At 29.8% G+C, this 27,112-nt stretch overlaps 1 protein-coding gene across 14 annotated transcripts in view; it reads right to left on the reverse strand.

Moving 5' to 3' along the window:
* LOC141446955 (leukocyte elastase inhibitor-like) overlaps positions 1-27,112 on the reverse strand; it is a 35,848-nt gene that overhangs the window by 7,797 nt on the left and 939 nt on the right. For 5 of the 14 annotated variants that reach the window (XM_074113991.1, XM_074113986.1, XM_074113985.1 and 2 more), the window contains exons 4-9: positions 23,369-23,475; positions 23,088-23,267; positions 19,181-19,385; positions 18,891-19,105; positions 18,615-18,800; positions 17,662-17,800 (exon numbers count right to left, since the gene is read on the reverse strand). In XM_074113991.1, coding sequence (XP_073970092.1) covers positions 17,662-17,800; positions 18,615-18,800; positions 18,891-19,105; positions 19,181-19,385; positions 23,088-23,267; positions 23,369-23,475 — 1,032 coding nt within the window. Of the gene's footprint in view, positions 1-496; positions 2,279-3,107; positions 7,063-13,154; positions 13,491-17,661; positions 17,801-18,614; positions 18,801-18,890; positions 19,106-19,180; positions 19,386-23,087; positions 23,268-23,368; positions 23,476-23,683; positions 23,821-27,112 lie in introns of those variants that run through there. The other 9 variants (XM_074113994.1, XM_074113993.1, XM_074113995.1 and 6 more) reach the window with 9 other exon arrangements.

Raw genomic sequence — 27,112 nt, forward strand, 5'->3', positions numbered from 1 at the left:
ATTACCATGGAATACCACTATGATAGTGCTAAAAGTAGGTGAAAACTGGTCTCAAAATCTTGAGATGTAGCGATGACCACATCATCATGATTTGGATAATGACCAAATTGTCCGAAATCCAATGACTTTGGCAATCCTTTGAGACATTTCTTTCAGTCTTTAAAAGCCGCGTAAAGCAATATCTGGTAACTCTTGTCTTAACGGAAGTTAAATGCACTACTTTCATCATTAAATTACAAACAAAGACTGATTATTTTATTGAATAAAACTTTTACAAAAACCTAATTTTTTATGTTTACGAATCACTTTTGAACCATAAAATTCGTGGACAGTTTTTCTCCCCCTTTGAAATCATCAACTTCTTAGGTTAATGCAAATAAGCTGGGGAAGTTTCAAATATCCTTAAACTTTACTCTTAATGGGTGTTTTAATTCTTCAGGCACACAAGTTTATAATACATTAAACATGATAATTTAGGATGTGCTAAAAAAAGGCCTTATTTGTGATATTTTTATTTCTAATACAAATTTAATCAAACAAAAGCTAGAGCTTTTAGAAGTTAGTACAATTATTAAAAATCCAATAATGCCCTGATTGTACAACTAATGTATAGTAACACAAATTTTGATACACTCAGTAAATCAATTAAATGATTGAACAGTGCCTATAAATAAGACATTATTTTTATATAGAAGAAAATAAAGAAATTGATGATCAGCACGAAAATCTTCTTTTTTAATTCCATGAACTGCTGAATAACCTACCATTACCACTGCTGTAAAATTATAAAACCAATCAATAATCAGAAAAGACAAAGCAACTTAAAAACGGTGATTTAATTTTTCTTGCAGCTAAATTATCTATATTTATAAAGTTGACAAATACGTTTTCTAATATTGAGATAATTTTTAAAAGTAATTAGAGGAGAGCTACAAATTAAACCAGGTTTCACTATCAAAGTTAATTTAATATTTAAAACTGAATTAATCAATTTACATTCATCAATAATATGATGGAACTTCCAAAACGAATTAGAAATAAGCGGTAAGAGCTGCTATAATTAGTTATTTTTGGCAGTACAATTGAAAGCTGTTGTGATTTTAGCAAAACATGATCTGTATAATCAACAAGATCATCTTTCTCTTTAATTTAGTTCTGACATGATGTTGATTTCGGAAAAATTACGCGATTCTATTACTGTATTAATTAATCAGACCATTTTCATTTTGAATTTGTGAAGACAGAAAAGGAAGACTTACAAAACCAAGAGTAAATATGAACAAAAAGAAACTCAAGCTATTAGAAATATCTGGCAGAGTTCGCCATTGAGCTTACAAATCCAAGAAAAGAGTGTGTGTATAGTAGTTGTTTGGAAATAAATTTTCATTGCTATTCGAGCGTTGACATCCTATTAATACCATCGAAGACAATCAACGCTACATTGATCAACAATTCTTTCTAGGAAATCATACGCCCGTTTTTAGTAAATATTAGAATATATCTTTGTATTAAATAATTGAAGATTATCTATTTATTGTAATTCCTCACACTCAACAAATATTATTATCAATTACAACTTGTTCCACTTCACAATTTTCTTAAATATGACTCCATGACTTTCTTTAGAACTTTTCATGCTATTTCATATTCAATAAGCGATCAGTTTTATTGTACAAACTAATTCTTCAAGAGTCGACCTAATTTAATTCCTGAAGAGTGCTAAGGGTATGGATATCCTATCCCTGTACCGCTTAGATCTGGAGACCAACTTCTACTTCTAGATCAAGATCGTTTTCTACAACTGCACTATCGCAGTTTAACAACATCCCCATTCATAATGAATGTTTATGCATTTGTCATCTCTTGTACATTCAGTGATCGTGATTTCAGTGTTATCAGTTCGGAGTCGACAATGTTCTAATAGAACTCCAAGCATGATTGACATAGTTGACTCGTATTAGTTAATATACTCGTAAATATATATAAATTGGCTATTTATAAAACAATAAAAAACTCAACAGTCAAGGTCAGGCATGCTCCAGTAAATAGTAAAAGAAAATTCTAATGTGAAATACCTGACCTTTTTACCTAAACATAAATTTGATATATATATAACATATATAGTTTTTGCCGGTCATTTATAACTGCAATGATGTAACTCTGCCCAAGAATATAATTTGTCCACCATTATAAAGTAAATAAATGTAAGGATGATCAGCTTGAAACTCTTCAAAACGAATTATAATTACTGCAGAAGTCGGTACAAACACTAAACCTGCTAGAAAAAATTTAAATAAAAATATCCCAGTTTTATTAACATAGACATATTTGTAAGAAATTACTCCATAAAATATATATTTTTTTAAAAGAATGCTTTTTCCCAAGGTATGAATTCAGTAATAAAAAAAAAGAAAGATATATTGGATTAAGTTAATCGAAGCTCTGATCAGTGAAGCAGAACGTGCATGTTAGAAGCGATGTTTATGCTGGCTATGTTGTTACCCAAAGAACATTTTTAAGGACCAACGCTGCAAAAGCTTAATTTTTTTTTGTTTGTGCAACGACTGCCTCGGCATTAGTAATTACAAATCTTCTGATATTCCTTGTTCACCAACTTGGGTTCAATGAAACAGGAATGTTTTCGAAAAGATTTGGTCGAGGTCGCAAAAGAGTATGAGATAAGATGATAAAACATGGAATGATCTTTTAGTTTGTTAAAAGTGAGGCAGTAGAGATCCAAAATCAACTGTGATAGGTAAAGGAAGATGTTCCCTAAAACAGTAATGAAGAGGATGATGGTAGAAGGAAGAGTCATAAATTGTTCGATTACATTTTACTAGATTTTAGAAATTGTTACTGGAACTGATTCGTCAAAAATAAAATGAGGGTAGACTATTTTTTTGTGACCTAGAGGACCACTTTTTGATCTTTATAAGGTCACAAGCCATTGACGCCATTTATGAACCTAATAAATGTATAATTTTAAACTTACAACGTGCTATTATAATACAATAAGCAACCCAAAGAAAAACTGCAGTAAAATATATAAAGAAACAAAAATCTAAAGCAATAAAACCAGGGAAAAAAGTCCCTATAAAAATGGTGCGACTACCCAGTGGTGCTACTGCCAGTCATTTACAGTTAGTTATTAAAAGATCTCTAGGCCACTTTTATATGAAGAATTTGAAAAGACAGATTTCTGACCGAAATGGGGTTTTTTATGATAAGAGGATGCGAAGAGAATAAATTTAATATTGAAATCTTTATGAAAAGAGAGATGTATCACAAAAAGTTAAATAAAACTGTTAAAGGGTTCTTTTAAATCTTAAAAATTCAGTATTCCATAAACCCAGATGGAAAAACACACTTGATTGCTTAAATTTCTTGTCTGTTTAAAAATGTCTGTATATTTTTATAGAACTTACAAAGTAAAAATGTTTCTGCTAAAGAAAGCATAAACATGAGAAAATCTTAGGAATCACTAATTCTTTTTATTTCTCTAAGGGGAGTGAGTGATCGCACGACAGCTATCCTAAGTTCCCAAGTTTATTAAATATACTGTATTAATTTAACAACATAGATTTATTTTTTTGGCACATTATTTTAAACATTAAAATTAAAAATAAAATAAGCCATAAATAAAACGAAGAAGATAGCAATACTGTTATTTAATAAAAGGCAAGTAATTTTTCGATTATAGATAACTATTTGCCAACTCTAATTACCCACAAGAATTATATAAACATAATAATTTTCCAATAAACAATATTAATTTATTCTTCAAAACTATATAAAAGAAAGGATGATCGGCAATAAATTCTTCTTCTCTCTTGGACATTACCAAAGATCGTGTAACAGTGTAAAATGCTGTGAAAAAAATTAATTGTAATGCTACAAACTTGATTTTATATATTCCTTTAAGTGTTTTCAGTGAATACTTTTTTAAAAAACAGAGAAATTTAAGTAAAATAGTGGCAGCATTATGATCTGACTCGCGACACATTAGGTCAAGTAATATTTTAAGTATGCTTGAAATCCCAATTTGAGGATATTGCATTACTAGAATTGCAATTTTACAAATTATAATTTCAAATTTTGTCGAAACAACCTTCAACGAGTGCAATAAACTAGCTGATTTATTTAAACTGTTTATATTACTAACAATTGGTTTCGTTAAAAACATTTTTTTCCAGCAAATGTGGTTCAAAGAAGTGCTTCGGTGTACTTTAAACTTCAAAATAGATGCAACTCTTAAAATAATTACAATGATACATAGTATTGAATACGATCGTGACTATGCCATGTAGCATGTTTTAAATTAATTGGGAGAAAAGCTAAATATGAGATTCTGGGCTGTTTTCATGAGGAGACTGGTTTCTTAGTTAGTTTCTCTATCATGATTTGAGGTGGATTTCCATACTCAGCGATCAGAACTGCTGATCATTAAAGATCGACAAATATAATGTTAAAAAAACATAGAGAACTATCAACTTGCAATATCTGGGAATAGAGACAATATTTTAAACTACACATACGATAAGAGTGTGAATATGGCTGATTGTGAAGATACAATGACTTGCCAGGCAGTAGCCAACAGCTTATCTCTATAGACATAACTGGAACATTGTCAAAAGGAGAATAGGATCTAAATTACAAGCATCATTCAACCAAAACGATCTGACGGACTTTAGGTTTCAGAAATGGAACATTCCCAATCCGATATGCAGAGACTCAATTAACGAATCGCAAGGAGAATGCTAGCTCCTAGCCCTAACTAGCTCATGACTGCAAAGGGGAGTAATAACATACACCTTTTAATATGGCCAAATAAAAAGAAGCAAGATATTATTTTAATGTTTAATTTTCGTTATTTGAAAGTTCTAATTTTTATACTTTTTTCATAAAAAAGTTATTTTACTTTTTTGTTAGTATATAGAACATAGAAATCACTTTTTTATTTATACAATCAGAAATTGCGTTTATTATCTTCCTACATTTCGAAATCAAGGTGTTCGGCTGTCTTTTTTGTTTATGAGTGTAGTCCTTATCAATTTACTTAACCACAATCACCTACACTAGGAGTAAGTGAATTTTCGTGAAACATTTAGCAATCTGCCTAAACTGCACGAGAACACTTAAAAAGACCTCCGAGGGAAATCCATTCGGCAAGCATGTCAAGAATGTTTCAAATTCCCCTGGGATTCCGCATAGATTGTGCTTAAATTTTAAATGAAAAATCAGATATGAAAGGGTAGTTACAGAACATTTGATTACCTTAGTATCAAATAATTTAATAGATATTAATGGAACAGCCACAAGGAATTATATATTTTTTCAAGAAACTTAAAGTTTACTAATTTAAAAATACAACGAATAAAGTAAGTAAAAGAAAGAAAATATAAGCAATGGGAATTCAATTATTGAAAATTAGAAACTTTTCCAATAAAAGCTATACAATTTCCTTTTAACATTAAATATAAGAATGGATGATTGGCAATGAATTCTGGTTCTGGAAGAAAGGTCACAGCTGACATTTCCACTGCAATAACCACAGCTGTAATCAACATTGCGAACATATATTAAAATACAATGGTTAAAAAAAAGACATCTATTGTATACATCTGTTTTTTTCAAATGAAGCACGAGGAAGCGTTAGAAAGCAGGTTTTGATTAGTAAGAAAATGTTGAAAGATGTACTTCAAGGCAAGGAAATTTTATAAAAGTGGAAGTACAGTAAAAGTAATAATGAAATATTATAAATTTTACAAACCCTACGTCATAATATCCTGTGGGAACATAAGTAGAAGGATTTTTCCAGAAGTATCATAGAAAATTGTTACCCAGTATCCGTTGATGTATGAATAATACTATACTTCACACTTTTATCTTAGCCAATAGGCCGAGAAGCGATGAATAATATACTGAATTACTTGAAAGCCGAAATGGAAGTACACTTAAAGTTGGCAAATCCAATTTAATTACTTATGTGAAGAGGTTGCATGAGGTTTCTTTTAAGGATTCTCAGACTTCGCTTCAACGTCAGCATTAGCGCTCCCAATTCGCATGTTCTCTCATCGACAGTTAAGCATACCTACTCGTTTCTACTGTAAAAACTAAAATGTAAGCATGAATTTTGTCTACTTTACAAGTCACGTTTTAAATGAGCATTTTACTGATTTTTATTCAGGATATCGGTTATATTATCGTTTGTTGAGATTAATGAGAGTTTGATTTTTGAAACTCCACTGCAACTTTTAGGCACCGTTACTTAAAAAAGTAAAGAGTAAAGATCAGATGAAAAAGAAAGTGGTCTAAAGAAAAAAAAGGATAGAAACAGATTTCAGTAGAGATTATCAAGATCAGAAATTGAAATAAAGAGGTACAATGTGAAAAAATTATAATCTTGAATTAATTTTTTTAAAATCAACTTAATAGACAATACAAGTAAAGTAGTACAAGTAAAGATTCCAAGTAGTACAATCTACCAAGGATGTACTTCTTTTTAATCTGGGCACTGAGCCATATTAGATTTCAAGAAATTAGGAAGTAAACAGGTTGGCCGAATTAGGCGTCTCTGGGGGACAAATATCTTTTTAGATTCTATAACGGTTTTTACAGCATTATTTGTGAATGTCTTCAATAAGTTGTTGGGCAAAAATTTTAAAGAGGAGTTTGGACAGGGCTGGAAGTAAGATTTTTTTTATGCCTTTCACAGAGATGAGATATAGGCGAAACATCCGTTCACCTCTTTATGTTTGGAGTTAGGAGTCTAGGTCTTGGAACAGAAAAACAGTCGGCTAATTAAAAAAATAAATAAAAAAAAGGAATAATTTCTGAGTATAAAAATAGCTAGCTATTACTTTATTTCATCCTTCACCTAATAGCTAAATGTAATCGAATAAAATAATTAAATATGTTGAGGAATAAATTCTTAAAATTTTGACATTTTCCCCAGAAAGAGTATACTATCATTCTTGTAGAGTATGTATAAAAAGGGATGATTGGCTATAAAAGAATCTGTACGATGATTTAGTCCTATCGAAGTTACTGCTACAATAATCCCTGGAATAAATAAAAAAAAACTTAAAAATCAGCTGATTATGGTTTTGCTAGAAAAAAGATTTAAAGCGAAACAGCATTTCTTAAATTAATGAGAAGATTCATTGAAAGGTTCAAGCTCATTAAGGCAATGTCTTCTATGATCAAAATTATTTTAAGATGGCTATGATTTTAAGTCTAATAATAAAGCTATCCAAAGGAGACTAAACTAGATGCACAGGTCAACTTATAACTAAACGTATTTTGTTCTTTATTTTTTTTTTTTTTTAGCCCATCTTCACAACGAAAATGTTTACTCTAGATAATCCATTTTAGTGCGTAACAAAAACTTCGTATCTATGAGTAATTTCTCGGAAAGTATGAAGCTCTGACTTTTTTACCAAACGGAATTTTTCTCTTTGCAATTTATTATTATCAGTATTCTCTAATCTCTACACTTAAAGCGTTAAAATAGGATTGAAATTAGGTACTTAGCAAGGGTAACCAATTATCCGACTAAATGCGAGAGCGTCGCACACTTTTGTGTAACTAATCTCACTTTCCATTTCATTACAGGTTGTGATATTGTGGAAGAGCTATTTGCTAGAAATACTTTTAAGGGCGACGATTGTTTCTTTCTAATCTGATTCATCCATATAAGGCCGTGGTTAAAGTGAGTTATTTTTTACTTATTATCAGAAAAGTTAGGGCCCGTTTTATCGTTAAGGTCTAATAAGGTGATGTTTTAAAAGTAATCATATTACATTTTGAGTATAGTATCTTTATAACCAACTCCTGCTATAGCGTGTACTTTACAAAGAATAAATGAATCGATTAATAGAATATCTAAACTAGGAAAAACTTTTTTGTACGGAATTAAACGGATTAATTTATTAGACAATTTTTACAATTATGAAATCTGTTGAAATAAATTTTATATTTGGTTAAATAATAATACAACATGGTGATTACAAAAAAAAAAATACTGTTTAAAGGAATATATGATTACATACAAAATAGTTTATTTATAAAGTAAAAACTTTATTAAGCCACCCAATAAAGAGCTGTTATTAAGCCACCCTATAAAGAGAACCTTCTTATTTTTATTAATCTTTTTAGTAATGGAAGATTTGCATTAAAATCAATAATATCCAATTCAAAATACTGTAGTAGCTCATTTAGCATAATAATCTATTTGGATAACGAAAGTTAGTTCAAACAAATCATCTGGTTCTTTTAGTTTTCGCATAGTTCAACTTTTTATAAATCTAAATTTCCAAATATTTTTGTTGAAAATTGTAGTTAAAAGTTTCTGATTTTGTGAATGAAACATATGATAGGGAACAAGGACTTATACCTCTTGAACTTGAAAGGAAGAAAACGTTTCATATTCTCCAGACCTCTCCAAAAATAATACGAGTACTTTAGAAAAAAGTCTTAAAAAAACGAGAGATTTATCTTGACAATTCAGTATCTCAAATTTAGAGAAAGAAGCGTTTTCGGACAAAACATACACTAAACAAAAAAGCCAAAAAAATTAATATTTTAAAAACCGCTTTTACTCAAAACTTAGGATTCCAGCAACTCATTTATTAATATTAATTGATAATATATAGGGAATATAACAATTGTTCTGTAGCAGTACTTAATTTTTGAAAATGAAAAGGCAAAAAATGGATGTACTTGGAGTTACTAAGAAATAGACCCAGAAGTAAATATCAGATTAGAATACTATAAACTTGAACAATACCTAAATAAAGCTAGAAAAAAGAGAAGCGTTAGATTCAGGTAAATCCATAGATAGGGAATGTTTTCGTGAATGCCACATAGACCAACGAAGAAGACATTCTGAGATTAGATCTAGGCTATTATAAGTTTTTAACGAGGCAGGTTTGGACTCTTTCTGCAAAACGTAATCTACAACAAATGCTTTACAACAATCACGTAAGATTCTCTACAAAGATTCCTTAAACTTTGAAATTTTTAATAAAATATAGTTTGCTACAATATTTAAATTATTTGAAAGAAATGAAGCATTAAAAAAAAACGGAATAGGAACTGAAAGCGTTTTCAAAAAATACCTTCCATTAAAGAAAACATAATTAGGACAAGTGCATGTGCAGCTACAGATCATTTTGAAGAGGAGGAAGCTTTTATCGGGCAACAACAATTTTTTTTCTTTCTTTAAATAATGTTAACGAATTTTTCGGTCTAACCTCGAATATAATAACAATACATTACTATTGAATAGCAGTAAATAATTATTAAATTATAATCATCAGCAAAAAATAATAAATAAGTAGTGATAACTAATAGTTCAATAGTAATCTGGAGGTGCTGGGTTCAAAAACCACTCTCCAACCCTCTGATTTTCTCCTCCTCATTCAAACTCACCTCCATTAAAGATCTCAACCACAATCCAAAAAATAATCCAAATAACATATCTTTAACAACACTAGTTTCTCAAATAAACTATTTCATAGGACAATAGCTTCAAAAAATTTCTATACGGACTATGGAAAACAGATATTGATTCATAAATGTGAATTATTCTTTAATAAATAAATGCTTCTCTTGATTTTTACTTTCCACAATAAAATTCTAATAAGTTATGAAAGATAAATAAAATAAACTATACGAATCTTATAACAATTTAAAATTTCCATCAACTATCTGGTTTATATTTGTAAATTAATATAAAAATACCAAATATTCTTTCCGATTCTTTAAGATTTAGTCATTTTTTTTATATTACTTTTAAACATAAATAATTAAACTTAAAAATTAATAAACTTTTTATTTGGGAATTAACATATTATATATTTATTTATAAACTACCAGAATAAACTCGGGAGCAAAAACTATTAAGAAACCTTTGGTTTATCTTATTTGAGACTTAGTTGCAATATAAATATGTTTTTCATTTTATGCCGCCCAACTAATGTAGTTCCAACTAAAGAGAAACTTTAGATTAGATAAGCAAAACACAATTTTACTTTTTTATTGTTTTCGGATGAAAAATCAAAAACAAATTAACTGTCGTGAAATATTTACATGTCTTTATCTAAATCTAATTTTCATAGTTAAAGTGACAAATACAATATAAGCAACGAATTAAATTCACAGTTCATCAGTAAATTTAACATTGAAGCTTTTCACATTTTGAAAATCCCAGAACTCCTAGAAAATGAACTTACAGAGAAGCTGGTATAATCATCAATTCTCGATACTTTAAAAAACAAACTCTTGTATTTAATAAGAATTACTCACCCTCTCTCTTTCATTCTAGGTGAGAGGATTAAATTTTGGATTTTGAGTTTTTTTATAACGACAAACGACAATAACTTATGATGAAATTGATTTAACGGTAAGAACTACTTTTCTCACATTGATTGCTCACGTTTTCAGGTTTATTTTTTCTTTAAAAAGGGTGACCTTTTCTTTAAAACTTACATCTACGTATCAATCTTTTAATAGATTATAATTAATGAACGCGAGATATTTTAAAAACCTTCAGTCTGTCTCTATTCCTTATTGGTACTTACAAGCACCAACGCATTACGTTCTACTTTTTATTGTTTGTGTATAAGATAAGGAAAGATAACATAATTTGAAATAGGGAAAAGATATCGTAAAACATGAAATTATTTGGGGAAGGCCAGTGAAAAGATTTTAACTCTGCTCTTTTTGCCATGGATCTAGAAAGAGCAAGGCAATAAAAATATTTGAAATAAACTATGAGTTGTTTTTTAGTTGCCCCCGAGTATTCATGTCTTTTAGGTCAGCTTCAGATATAACCCCACTTTTAGCAGAACATTGCTGCAGCCGATACTAATTAACATACCCTAAATAAAGGGCATCCTTAAAAGTTCTTTATTTGAAATAGGTAATAAAAAAATTACTTTTTAAGTGACTGTAGATGCAAATAACATAAACTTGAGTAATAAGAAATGCATTTTCCATTTAAATTTTTTTTCATATTTTCCCGTGAACTTAAAAACACATCATTTAACGATTAACAGTAGTTTAACAAAATTCCCGACTTAAAGTTTTTTGTACAATGGATGTATATTATAATTATCTCGCACCATCACATACAAAAAAGTAATGAAAATAAGTTCTACTTATTTCACTTATGGAAATAAATGTATGGCGTTTACTAATGATTTCAGGTTTACAAAGCCTGAAGGAAATTTCGAAGATAACCAAGACGGTAGAACAATAGTTTTTTTAAACAGCTTTAAGCTCACTTTCCGGCGATGGACAGTGTTTTCTGTAATGAGAGAACATTATCCAGAGGCCGGCGGTTCACTGAAAAAAAGCTCCGGGTTTTCTGAAACAGTTTTTTCTTTATCAGGACACATAACTCATCTTTTAATCTTAGTCTATGGGCAGTGTTAGTAGTGACTGATGTTGTTAACGTGTCATAAACAATAAGAATAATATCCATTCGGGCCGTAGCAGGGAAGAGGAATTCCAACACATAGGAATGGTCGCGAGAGTTAAGGACAATAGTCATCTCCGTCTTGTAAGAAGAAGTAGTCCTCACGGACAACTCCCCCATCTTACTGGACCATAACATTGTCTCAACCATTGCAGAATTGAGGACACGAGAACCAATTGCATGTCTTTTTACTTTTTTTTAAAAAAAACTGTATTTGCTGATAAAAATCAAACTTTAATTCAATTATTCGTTTCGAACAAGATAAAAGACATGCAAAAAACCCACTTTCTCTATTGTCTGATAAGTACAGCCACAGACTTACGCAACTAAAAGAGCTTATATCTGAAGAAGACATTATGTGATTTATAATGAGATTATGTGACATTATGATAAGACATTATGTGATTTATTTATTATATAAATAAGTAATCATAAAAAAAATTGAATAACTAAATATAGGAACATTTATCTTACCATTCCATATTAACATACATAAAAAAGTTAACATACAAAAGCTTTGCAAACTTTGTAATAAATAAAGCTATAAAAATAAATATATTCTATATTTAGACACAATTAAAGCAAGTTAAATAATTATTGCTTGTTACGAGATCACAAACTAAATATTTAAAGCTGGCAAAGCTCGTACAAAGGTAAACAAATCAAAACAATGTGAATTTATTTACTAAGGACAATGTTCCTTCTCATAAATTTGCCTTTCTGCTGATTTTTTAAAAACTTTAATGGAACTTACGAATAAAAAATAAATATAAAAGGGGAAGATGAATTAGGAAGTCTTCTAGTTAAAATACCTAAGCTTTAATACTGATAAATTTGTCTCTAGGTGTTTAATTCTGCGCTTATCTAGTGAAGAGCTTCTTAAAAAGAAATAAAAGTTTTTTTAAAAAGTATTGAATTACTTATTATAAGGTTTCCAAATAGTATCAACTCAATGGTAGAAACAATATGAACAAAACTTTAAAAACCTGTCAGTAAGCCTTTCCGCCATTTGTTAGAGGGAGAGTCAAAATATTTTATAAGTAAGCAAATTTTTCTTTTGTAAAGCACAAAAAATAACTTCTTAGTAAGTGAACAGCTAGTAAGGAATTCGGTCTAGCCAAAGGTAAATGTAATTGAGGATCTAAGAATCAACATAATAGTGTAAAAATAGTCGGTAACTCGAACAATCTGCCAGAAACTTTCGTAAAAGGTGGATGAATAAGAGTTTTTCTATACAATTATATGTAGTATTATTAATTTTATTATCAATGAATCATTTTCTTTGGTTACTTTTTGAGGAAAATTTGGAAAAAAAAACCAACATAAATCTAGCAGAATACTTTCAAGAACAGTCGGAATAAATCTATAGATGGATATGGATTTGCTCTCAATAAAACAAAAACGCGATTACTTTAAAAAGCTCTTCAAATTATAATAATTTTTTTTTTTTGTAGTTTTATTATTTTAGAATTGATTATAAAATAACAATGAACCCTCAATTTTTCTAGGTATTCTTTTATAATAATAATTATTTTTTAATTTCAAGGCCACAAAAATGAAATCAGCAAATGACAATAGATTAACAATTTTTTTTTTCTGTATAAGGCAATTCACATAAAATATACAAGTTTCAATATTTTTTTTATATATGTATATAACGGAAGTAATACAATTTATTATTATTTTGCATTTTTTTTTTTTTTTTTTTTTTTTTTTTAATAGTACTTTTAATATAGTGCGTGGATTTATATACATATAAATTTTATAGGATTTGAGGATAATCATTATTTTAAGAAAAGGCAGCTAAAAGTATAACAATTTTTAGTTTTAATTATAAAATTTTGTAAACATTAAAGTTCATCGTGAACACTCGTGGACGGAAGATCAATAATTCTAGCAGCGAATAGGACGGAGCCAGTAGTCGAATGACTTACAATAAAACCGAATTGATGATCAACTATAAACTCCTCGGCAATCTCGATTGATCGCACCCTTCTAACGATTGCAACTACAAAAACCAACAGAAAAATAAAGGCGCAGCAATTAATAATTTGTTCACTTTCTTTTTAATTTGAGAAAAAAGTTAATAATCTAGTATTAAACTTATTTCTTGTATTTATACAAATTATTTGAAAGATCATCCAGTTAGTATATACTAGGCAAGTAAATATTTCTACATATAAAGGAACATAAACCACTAAGGTAACTGAAATTGAGGTTGTGTTCGAAATGTTGGATAATATCGTTTTTATTTATGCTTCTTAGCACGTATGATTTTTTTTAAGTTATTGATCAGATTGCAGACTCGTAGCTGCAGTATAATATGTCACAGAAATATAAGTGGTGGTCATTTTACCAAGAAAAACCTGTAGCAGGGGTGTCTCGGTTCACTATTAATTATGAAAGAAGTCTCTCTAGATTATGAAAAGGCGTAAGAAATTTAAGCATTAAAAGTGCAAATGCTCATGTTTTGGTTTAAACTTAAACCACAGTAAGTTTTTTGCGATTAAAAAAAGCTTGGTGATTTTCTTCTTTGTGTAGAAGCTTTTATCAATTTCATTTTGTAATATGAAATATTTCTTTTAAATTTTATCTATTTGGAAACAACATGGGAATTAACTTGATAAGCTACAAGGTTAATACTATTAATATTCTTTAGCTGTGTCTTCACTCGCCAGAAAGTTACACATTCTCTTCAACAAAATAAAAGAAAATAGCAAATTCTAAGCAGGCAATAACTTCTATATCTCGCGAGTCTTCTGTAATGGAATATACTGGTCCTATTTAAGCGAGTACTTCTCTAAATAAGAGTCGCTTATAGTTAACGGCTTACTTCCTTTATATAAGAGATTTACATGGCTATTATAGAGATGACCATTTATCCCAAACTGATGGTACATAACGAAAATATCCACTCTACAAAAATCCCTCGCAACTATACAACCATAATTTTAAATGGCAGCTTACAGGAATTTCAGATACTTGTACTAAACATTTCAATTGGATACAACAAACTACTAAAACGGCACACTATAAAAACTAAATAAAGAAATCTTAAAAATTAATCAGCGATTTAGTAGGTTAAGCTTTGTGCAATCAATTTTTGCAAAAAAAAAAATCCCCCCCCCCAGAATATGATTGGTGCGCTTCAATTTATTAGCTTCATTTGTTTAAAAAAATTAACTAAAACACTCACAGGATGACCTAATTTCTTTAGTCGTATCCAAAAGAAGGATAAGATCAAACAAAAAATTAAAATCAAAACACATTTACATATGTTTTGAAAACGTAATTTATAATTAGTAGGCATTACTAAAAAAACTATTAAAATAATTCTCACATACTCTCATAGTAAAAAAGTAAAATTTAATTCAAGTAAATAAATTTACAGACTTATTTATAAAAAGCAATTTTAACTCGAAATAAACAATTCAAATTTTATGTAATATAGTTTTGAACATGCAATCAATAAATTCATTCAAAAAATAGGATAATCTAAAAACAAAATTACGCTGTACTACAAAATAAAATAAAAAAAATTTAAAATACTTGATGCTTCTTTAAATAAAACTACGAATTTTATAAGTTATTCTTAGAATGTTACTGTCATTTAATAATTCAGCTTGCAGTTTTACATATTTACAATTATGATGGTCATTCAAAAATAAACCAAAACGTTGGGAGCTAAGTAGGTGTTAGAGCGTCTGAGGGAGTTGAGAAGGCATGTGAGTATGAGAGTGTCTGGACCTTCTGTCCTCTGTTGCAAAATTCCAACAAGAATTACAATACAATCGTTTCTAGGGTTACGGATAGTTAATCAGATTTTACTCCAATAAATGTTAAAAATCATCGATTCTTCAAAAATTTTGACGAAACTTCATAAACTGTTTGAGAATGCTAACCAGTGAAAACCCCCCCAGCATTTTATTGGTCCAACAAATATCTAAGTGGATTGGGAGAACATTAAAGTCACTAATGTTATCTTTGATCCAACCCATGATGACAACAGGGCTGTTGCAGTAATGGTAGGATGATTGATCCAAGAACGGTGAAAATCTCTAATAGTCTGATTTAATCTTCACATGAGATAACACGACTGCCGCCTGTTTGGAACTGTAACTTCATTTCCTTCCAAATAATAATACTGAAGTATTATTTAAGAATACAATGTCAACGAAGTAGGGGATCACCTCAATTTTTGCTGACAGCTAACATAATTCTTTCTATCTCTCCTAAAATTCTTGGAGACTCATACGCACAAGGCAACTGAACTATCGTGGCAGAATGAATTGAGAGAGAGGATTCCATCACTGTGTACATTTCAGTTCAGGACTGCCTACTTCCCACATTATGGACAAAATTTGTAAAAACATGGGAGAAAAGATATAGAAAATACAAACCATGCAATTTTTGTATACTCTTAATCTTTTATAAAGCATTCTCAATTCTTTGTCCATGCAGTAAAGAGATGTTGACTGAATAATTTCCAAGTCAAAGAAGTTTATATATACAATTATTTTACACAAATATATTATTATTATAATAAATCAATCAAAGATTGTTGAAGGAAATTCTAAAAGAGTGCATTTTGACTAAAATTGAAGAGCTTCAAAATCAACTAATTACATAGTAGTTTAATGCACGGTGAAGTGGCCTAAAAACTTTACGGTTGCCAGAGGTATTATTCATTTATTTAAGAAAAGAAGCGTTTAGACAAGTGCATATTTCTGGCTTTGCAACCAATTGTTTTTCAATTTTATAAAGAAGATATTTTTTGACATAAAAAAAAAAGCATCTGAGATCAACAAAGAAAAACTATAAACTTCGAAAAAATCGTTCCTCAAGTACTTATTTTAAAGTGTTTATTGAATAATTTCAATTTTTTTAATCATTTTTATTTCGTAAAGTTAGAAAAATAGTCTGAATATATTCTATGGAGTAATAATATTTAAGGATTATTTTTTAATTATTAAAATCCATAAGAAAGTTATTGATTCAAGTTCAAAATATTTGATAACCTGCCTTTGTGACGTTATGAACTGAACGAGGCAATTTAAAATCAAAAGTGAAAAATGATGAAAAGAAACCTAGAGACGCCTGTACATCAACCATAATTCTTTCTTCAACTATTTCTTTAAATACATTTGCAGGAAGATCAAATTTATTTCATGAGATGAGAAAAGACTCCGTATACTGAGGCTCAGAAACAAAGAAAGCGTTTTGGTATTAATACATATATTAAATTAGAATAAAAAAATGAGTTAAATTTATTTAAATATGATTATATTTACTGTTTAAAAGTTTTTTTAAATTAAAAACAATTAGAATTCTGACATTAGAAATCAGAGATTTTCCACAATCTTCAACAAATCTTTAAACAACTTTCCTTTGTTGGAAATCTATTATTATACGTATGTATTTGAAAAAGTAAACGTTTTGCAGTGTATAGCTTACATAGTAAAGTAAAACAATGCCTTTTATTTTCGGTGGGCTTGAACGCCCAACTACCGATCAGATGTCTTAAACCGATACGGATATCTATCAATTAACATTAACGCACTCAAAATATAACTGCGGCCTGGCCTCGAACCGCTTCACTAACGTGATGTCACGGTAAATTCAATTCAATTAAATATTGGCTAATCAACAACTGTGATAATAAAATCTCAAAATTTATTAGCGGAAGAGTGTAATAATCTTGATATCTTAACTGTAGTTAGTTCTTAAGTTAATAGAATATTTACAAAATCCCTATCACAGAACAAGAACTTCTCAAAAAATATACGTGAAAACAATACTGAGAAAGAAAATCAAACTCGAAAAAACTCAAATAATACACAATCAATTCAACTATATACATTCAAATAAATATACCTCAAATTTAGTTAAAATCAATAAAATTTAGACAATTACACACGAAATAATATTCTTTGATGCGTACATACAATATCTAGGGGTAAATATCTATCGTACTAACAACCTCCAAAAATAAGGCTGTTTAGCAGAAAAGAAGTGGATGAATTTCTCTCATCTTGAACTGGATAATATATCACACCACTAATGGATTCCCAAAAGCCAGTTTACAGTTTAATTAAAGAAAATAAAGGTACCATGCTCACAAAAGTCCAAAAAAGCGTGCTAATTTCTTGCTTAAGAAGCAATGAATCAAGAAATCTTACCTGTAGCTGCAGCAGCTTCGGTTCCTTTTTCATCTACTTCAATAAAAGCTTTTTGAACGACTTTACTTCCATATAAGTGTTCTTCAGAAATTTCTCTTAAATTGGCTTTTCCTTGATCAAAGAAATCCTTTATACCAAGCTAGAAATGTCAATAACAATGATTAATCAATATGAATTATTGTGCAATTGATAAAACGGTTTAAAATAAAACTGTAGTGAAATAGCTTTATGCGAAAGATCGAGAAAAGTAGTAACTGACAAATTCACCACTGAGAGCAAAAATAAATGTATTTTGCTTAAAAATTGGATCAAAGGTCAGTGAAAGAAACTTCATTCTCAACTCTGCACAATACTGACAACACACATATTTCTGGGAATTAATTGTATCGGTCTTAATAAAGCATTTAAAATTTTAATTTTCTGTGTAACAGTTCCACTCAGGAAAAAGTGGATTATCCGCTACTTCTAGGATTTCGCCATGCCAGCCTTAAAACACTGACAAACACTGCACTCAAACAATCCAAATAGTAGACTATCAGTTTCTATGAAACCAAAATCAAAATAATTTAATTGGAAAATACTTTACATAAAAATTGATTTAAGGGAAGGTAAAGGGAGTTCAAGCTTCACTCTTTTTTTTAATTGAAACAATATAATTTAGTAAAACTTCACAGATTGATGAAAAGCTTGAGAATTATAGAGAGAGGAAGTCATGGTAGTATATACCAGATTTTTTTAAGTGTGAGGTCAGTCGGTTCCACAGTTGTTAGTATTATTAAATTATGTTCTAAAAAGCCAGAATGATTAATATAAATTAAAACCAAAAACGTCATTTTAAACGTTTTTACTTTGAACTTAATTGGATCAATGTAAAAATCAATTTTAGTAACACATTCTCATTATAAAGAACCGAGAATTATTACGATTTCAAAAATTATATTTTAATCACTTACTTGAATCAAAGTATTTTTCAAATCCAATGTTTGTTCAACTTTAAATTTTGGTAACCTAACTCTGACAGTAGATTCACGAAGGGTAAGTAGTTCTTCGGTTAAATTTAATGTTGATAATTTATTTTCTACGTCGGCCAAACCATCAATTAGATCTGGTAGAATTATGACCATTTTGAATTCTTTATCCTGAATTACATGAATTATTTAATATAAACGATTGTATGCAAATATTATAAACAAATAAAGAAGATTAAGTCACAATTTTTTTTAATTCACCTCATAAGGTAGCTCTAAAATTTTAGCTTTTAATTCAGGGTTATATTTGTATGGAAACTGTCCTGTCTTTGACATCATTTTTACTTTGACCTTATTATCAGGAGAAACATAAAAATCTTCATCACTTGTTAGTTCGGCGTCAAATGGTTTTGCCCAATTAGCTTTAAAATGGATGGCATTTGTTAGTACCAGGCGGGTTAATGGAGTAATAGTACCTGTAATTCAAAAAATGTTAATAATATTCAATTAAATATCTTAATGTTTCTACTAACTAGTACTAGCTATTTCACCTTCGGCTAAGAGATCTTTAATTTTTTTATTAGTTTTCTCTTCAACCCATTGATTAATTTCATTTCTAGAACCTTCAGGATCTGATATAAAATTAACTAATCCAACTTCTGATAGGAAATACTTAGATGCCACATCTTGGTATTCTTTTTTTATGTTGAATGTTTTCTCAGCGAATATTTGTGAGGCAAGTTTTAATGTTGGATGCTGAAAATAAAATATAGATGAAAAATTAGCATACATTAAATATTAAGTTTCAAAGGTAAATATGCAAAAAATTATAGAATCGGTAATCACTAGAGTGTAGACCAGTATTGTACAACCTTGTCACAACTAACTTCTCCAACCCAACTGGAATGTATTCAACGTAAAAACTTATCCATTTTATAGGGGGTATAAAATTAAATCACCAAGTTAACGAACACGAACGTTTACTTGTGCTTTAAATCCAGCAGCTGTGAGAGCATAAATAAAATGATCGCGCAAATGAACGAAATACAAAACACCACCATTTTAAATGGGAAATGTGCACTGACAAATTGTATTTCATACTTCGAAGTTTGAATGATTCAATCTGACTCCATACTATTTTTTATTTATTTATTATTTCTTTTATTTAAGGCGCGTCTGCATGAGGTCATGGTCGCCAGAACCTTTTTTAGCCCATTAAGCTAAGCTAATGTCCCTATTTCCAGACATCCTGGCAACAGGAATCAATAATCAACAGAATGTTCGTCCAGCAAGACTGGCTCTGCCTACTTTCGTAGGACTTGTTAACTAGCATTCTCTTCGGAATATATGAGAGAATTACGACTCAGGTCACCTCGTACTCATTATCTCGGAAAACTCATAGGCATTTTTTTATTTTTAATGATTTAAGTCGTGTCAACATCTGAGGTTATTGGCGCCCGGAGCTTTTTTCAATGCACTGCCGGCCTCCGGACAGTGTTCTCTCGTTACGGACATCACCATCCATCACCGGACAGTGAGCTGTAAGAAGCTCCTAGGAAGAGAAAATCTAAGGGCCAGCAGCTGGATTCGAACCCGGGACCTCCGCGTGGGAATCCAATATGCTAACCGCATAGCTAATACTTTCCCTGTAGACATAATTACTTAATTACAATAGCGGTCAATTATTAATGTTAATTTTATAACTTACAACAGATCATGGTGCCTAAATTATTTACTCCTATTTGCAAAGGAATAAAAAATAAATAAATAAACAAAAGAAAGTAACTATGAAAACTAAAAAATAATACTTTTTCAAAAGGTAATTTCTGTGGATCTTAAGTCATATCAAATATTGAAACCAAATGAAATAAAAATACATGAGGGTAGAAAATACAACAAAAAGTTACTAAATCTGAAATAAATTATTAAGACATAATATTTTTGTACAAAACACATTAACTTTCTACTATTATCAATGGCTTTCGGCTGACGTATGAAATAATAATAATAATGCAATTGTGTGATAAATTATCACTAAAATAACTTTTTAGGTCAACGTCTTATGCAAAATCAAGTAAAAGAAGAAAAAAGGTATTGAAAAATCTAAATAAAACAAATGAGTTTCAATGTGTTAATAAATAATGAATCAATCTATTCAGCTATAGTTAATTTCATTGAACAGATTCTCCGGGGTGAAAAACCCTTAATAGGGTCGAAGTAATTTAAAAGCGTTCATTTACAACCTTACAACACAAATAAAGCGTCTTTTGATCAACTAAAAAAACTTGTTTTTACATTTATAGGGTTACACTTCCTGAATGCTGAATTTTGATTTTTTTTTATAAAATTAAATTGCCATCAAAGTTGGAAAAAAAAATAGAATGGTATTTCATTTTATCGTATTACATTATACTGAAACGACAATATAGAGATAAACCTAATGTCGCCTCACCATTAACTGAAGAATTCGCATGTTAATGAGTAATATGTTTATTTTTCTTCCAGAACCACACAACCTATCCACGTCTGATTTTTAATAACACGATATATTAATTTTTAGATTCTGTAGAATGATAACATATAAAAGTTCTCTTTAAGTAATCAGTAAAAGCGTAAGGTTAATTATTAATGTTACGTTATTCTGGAAAAACAACATTGTGTGTACAATCAATGAAACTATTTATGGGGAGATCGATTCATCAGCATACTGCTCGTTATTGGGTTCTAAAATTTAAGGTAATGATTCTCCCTTAGAAAGACAAATGATGGCTATCTAGAATCTTTTGCGTTGACTTGGCTGCTATGGAAGCTATCAAGTGAAACCTTATAAGTATTTCTGCAGTATGCTGCAGAACTTGCCGAATTAGACACGAAAAGAACAACTCGATTAGGTGAGAGAAAGGCGAAAATGGCTGAACTGCTATTAAAACGCACTTCAGAGGGCAAAATTATCTTTTCTGAAAAATTTATCAAGAAATCGTTCTCGTAGGGCTCCCCAAGAATTCCAACTTTACTTTTATCTTAGAACGTACTCAAACACAATCAGAGTTCTCAACTGCCTTGGTTTCAGCTCGTGAAAATGATAAATTGAAGTATTACAAAATTAGAAGTAATGAACGAATAAACTAACTTGCTTTTAGGACTAACAACAAACTGGGAAACAGGATTTATGAACAAACCGTAACTAACAATCCTTATGGCAACAGTGGTATTTATAAACTAGTTTGTTCAGACTGTGGTAGTACACTTGTTAGCCAGTGAAAGAGAAAAATCGAAGACAGATAGATACTAAGAACATATTCGCACGTACAAATTCAGCAAAATAGACTCGACCTAAACAAAGCACCTTATCAAACACAGTCACCAACAGCCAGTATTAACATTATAACGCTGTTAAATACAAGAAGACATCGTAGAAAGAGTAGAAATATTGAAACAGAAAGCTATTTCAACAAAACCCAATGAACGACCAAAATAACTTCAACTCCGATACGCTCTTTAAAGCCATGATGTACGAAACAGACAGCAGAGCAAAACTTCACAAATAAGACAACACAAAATGCATATATTAACTAGCAACTGCAAGTTTTTCTTTGTTTTTAAGTTGTTTTTTTTCAAGATTTCACTAATTACAAATTTATTACGTGATTAAAATCACAAATTTATCTTTATGTTTAAGAAGTGAATCATTTCTTTTTCTCAGTACAAATGAAATAAGAGTAATTTCTTAGTTTTCTGCTTGAATTTGCGCCCCCCCCCTATATGAAGTACAACTTCATGATATAATTTTAAAAAATTATGCATACACTAAAAATGAAAACCCTTAAACAATTACTAGGTTTCATTAATTTTTATTTCATTATTTTTACAAAATGTTTTACGATTTAACAACAATTTGAATAACACACATGCACACCTTATAACCTCCCTCACTCAGTTAACGAGTGTAGTCCGAAACGGTAACTTAAGAGAAGGCAAATTCGGTTATTCTAACTCTGAAAATTCAGCTTATTTGATTAGTTTTTATTTCACAACAGAACTTAACGTCAAATGAATTAAAAATCAATTTAAATTCTCCATTTACCAATTTGTAAGATTATATTGCCAATACTAGAAATAATAAGGGTATGTAATCTTGCGGACAGTTACTTAATAAAAGTTCTACATTAGCCGTTGATTCTTTTTTTTTTTTTAAAAAAACACTAACTGAATAAACACCTCACGACGACTATGTACATAACTAACGAGTAAATATATTTTATTCCTTCTAATTTTTTAGGTACAATTACTTTTCACTTACATAAATAGCCTTAAAATCAAATGAATTTGTATTTGAACTAAAATTAAAGTACTATAATTGATTTCAATATTTCGTTGATTTGGAAATAGTAATAAGATCAAGGGTGAGTAAACACTTTAGTTTCCTTTTTTATATATAGCTTTAAAACTAAAAATTACCTGCAATTGTTCAATGAGCATTTTGTGCCCCTTAAGAACATCATCTAGTTTTTCAGGAAGATGAAGTGTTTTAGCCATTTCTGTTGCAGTATTTTCTTTGGCTCCGGCATACGCTAATGCTAGCACTAATTGAATACTAATTGGCGAAACAATTAGATTTTCTTGAGGTTTTTTCAGTGCCTGTTTAAAAGCAAAAAATATAGAAAATAAAAATCTTATTTTATTAATTAAGAATATCACCTACTTCAGATGAAACATGACTTTCTATGAAAAGTACTCACCTGATAAATTTCAACTGCAAACTTATTACTCCCTTCGGTTAAAGTTTCAAGCTCCTTCATATCATAAGTAGTGGCAGGCATTGTGAAGGTTAACAAAATCCCGAAAACTGGGAACAAGGAATTACGAATTACTCAAGATCTTGTGACACTGAAATATTTAGATGATTGTTTTTTGTTTTGCTTCAATCAAAAATAGAACCTTGCTAACAAATGGTGAAGAAAGATTTTATTAATGAAAAAGTCCAATCCAAAACAACTCAACAGTAATAACGCATAATTAATTTGTGACGAGCATTATAAGTTCAAATTCATTACCTTTCGAAAGAACTGTCCAATAATCTACCTAACCGAGGAATTTAAATGTTAATCTAACAGTCTCAATCAGCCTAAAGAACGTAGCAAACTGCTCCTATGAATCACTACCCAGCTTACAGGGTCACACTCCAGGTCTCCAGTGAGTCACTACCTTCAGTACGTCAGACTGGTGTACTAAAAAACAATGCACGTGCTGCATTCTGCTGCAATGAAATGACAACTAAAAATATCCTTGTAGCAAACATAATTTACATATTTTCTTGGTAGTGCACACCCTACTGTTGGCAGTCCTATTGTTTGTTGGCCCTGGAGTGTTCTGCACATAAATGCTAGATCGCTTTTCACAATTACGTAATAAAAAACATTAATTATTTCATTTCAATTTTATTGGTTTAAGCTTATGTGCTTTTCTAAACCCTTGTATTCGCAACAATAATTATTAGGGAAGGGATTAGCTTAGCACTTGGAGGATTTCTTTTTTAATCCTCGATAAAAGTACAAAGAGTTTGATCCATTTATTACAATAAAATGTCACAAAGCATAACCTCCCCCTCTCTCTCAAGTGACTCTGACTTCTGGCAAATAGTTCAAAGATAATTAATTGAGAAGTTTTCTTAATTATTTCAAAAAAGTGGTAAACGTAATACGTCAAGTGTTTCATCTGGTTGAGAGATTTTCGTCGCTCTATTAAGTTAATGGGTATCATAAAGGTTTTCAATCGGAATATAGTTTGAAACTTTCTGCAATTTTTTATTTCTGAGCTAGTATTCAACTGTTCACCAACATAAACGCAACGTTTAAGCTAAGATACATTATTATATTTCTAACATTATGTAGATATCTGATAATGTAACTTGTTTAATGACCAGTCTGTTTGAACTGTACTAGTCCAAGTTCTCGAATTTAGTTTTCAATAAAAAAAAGTGTTAGTGGTAAACGTTTAAATTACATTTCACAATCTATCTCCTGCATCTATAAACAAAAATCAGAAATGAGATAAATGTAATGATATTTGAGAAATATTTATATTATTTATTTATTAGGGAAATATAATTCAAATAGTTTAATATGAAAAAAAATTATGATCAGTTCATTAAATATTATGTTTTATCAGTTAAAAAAACCTATACTTTCACTTCCTTTTTATAAAAAACCTTAAGATACCTTACTTGTAAGTAATGCCAGAAAATAAAAAAAGTATAACATCGTATTACCTTTTTATTTGTCAGTTGTGTCTGTACGTTATCATCTACCGTAAACAATTTACATAATTTAATAGTAATTTATACGATGCATTAGCCAATGAATATAAAATTTTTTAGTTACTACGGTATTTATTCTATATTCAAATATTGTATTCCACTTTGATCTAATATTTCTACAAATTTGTATTTATGTTTATAGTTTTTTGTGTACAGGTACTGAGAGATGAAATAAACTGGAAACGTTACCACTGTTTACAAAACAATTTTATTGAGATTAAAATAGTAAACTTACACAAATGTTTACGTTGATAATAAATCGAAGCATACGCAGAAGTCATACTTAAGAGGTGAGTGAGTTTATGTAACCCTTTCGTTCAAATCGTGTAAAATGAATTTTTGTGGAATAATTTCAAACAAAAGTATCCTTTTCTAAGGTGAACAGTTAACAATAAAAGTTTAAAGACTTAGTTGAAGTTTGAGTTGGGCAAACCCTGTCTGTTCCTGTGTATACACAGACCAATTTGTAAAAATAACTTTTTTTTGTTTGTTGAAGAATATCAAAACATATAATTCCAGTAAAAACGGATTATAAACATTCTGCACGTAATTTGCAGTACTAACGCTTACGACTGGTGAAGTAAAATAAAAACGACTTTAAAAATAATTACATAAATACATGCAGTCTGAAAAAATAATAAGATTTACCGATATTTCCTGGTGGGTTTCCCCAGATTTTTGTTTATTATGTTACCTAATAAATCTGTGACTAGGATGTTTAATACAAGAGAATATTCATTTTGTTCCTGAATGAATGCTAAACAAGATCGTGCAATTAAAAAAAATAACTAAAGAATTATTTAAAAAAAACTTCCAGTTATAATGTTGTTCAGAGGAGCTTTGAACTTTCACACTTCTTTTTTTAAATAATCATTTAGATAATTTTATGATCATCATCCTTTTTCTATCATTTATCCTCATTAAAATGCTATCTTGACTTTGATTTTTTTTGGAGACATCAGATTATGAGAAAAAAAATTCCATTATTTAAATGCAATTAAATCCCCTTACAATTTGTAGATTTCTGTAGAGGCGCATTGCATTTCTTTTACTTAAAACAATGTCTAGTTGGTTATATATATTTCTTTGTATAAGTTTGTAAAGAATTGTTATAATAACTTCAATATAACTGTGTTGCAATAGATATCAATGGTAGTTTCAATTGCCTCACTGCTGTTCAAGATAAGTTTAATTAGGGGAAGTTAGTGGCGCATTGCTCCTCCTAATGTACTCCATCCATCAATCTTTGCCAAATATTTGTATTATCTCCTCTATAAACTATACCATTCAACCTACGTTTAAAATGCTTTACATACTTTAACATTTTATTAAAGAAAATGTATAAACTTAGAATTGCAGAATGTTTCACTCCAGGTTTATTTAATTATTATTATTATTTTTTTTTAGGCTACTGCAATGTTGGGCTTTCTCTTCACACAACAACATAATGTTTTGCTTCAAAACCAAGTAAGAATAAAAACTCTACAGCCAAAAATTTGTTTAAATGTAACTAAGTAAAATGTGAATTTAAGCAGTGTAGCATTTTGAGTTTTTGGAATTTTCTTGAAAAAGCTACACTTAGCTCAATACACTCATAAATAACTATACTTAGTGAAGGGATTAGCTAACGGTTAGCATATTGGGTTCCCATCAGAGATCTCGGGTTCGATGATGACCTCACATGTTGACGCGCATTCAATAAAAATCAAACAAATAAATCTATCTTTTTTTTAAAGCAATAATTTGTGGACAGTGTTCTCTCAAATATAGGGCTGATCAACTTTGGTTCAAGAGAAATATTTAGAACGCTGAAGCGGTATATGTAAGTACATCACAAAACTTTCATGTGAATTAGGCGTATCCTCCTCAAACAGAAACCGTCAATTTCAAACTGCCGACTTCGTACAAAGTGGATTTATTTTTACTAGACAATTTAATCGTATCCCTAATAGTAGATTGAGCAACCATTTTGGCCAGGAAAATTGCCTCTTCAGTTAATCAAAAAAGTGTCTTTTCAGCTAGTCAGCGTCTTCATGCTTCCATCAAACGTCCTGGGCAGTCAAAAAGTTTGAGCCTCTTCCACATCCATTTCACGGCCGTGTCCGACAACCCTAGATCACTCCCGCGCTACGCCAAGTGTTTTATCAGGTTAAAGTGTTCAAAGTAT

This window comes from Rhodnius prolixus, unplaced genomic scaffold (genome assembly GCF_049639745.1).
Source record: "Rhodnius prolixus isolate KJV_2025 unplaced genomic scaffold, Rpr scaffold_7, whole genome shotgun sequence".
Classification (NCBI taxonomy): domain Eukaryota; kingdom Metazoa; phylum Arthropoda; class Insecta; order Hemiptera; family Reduviidae; genus Rhodnius; species Rhodnius prolixus.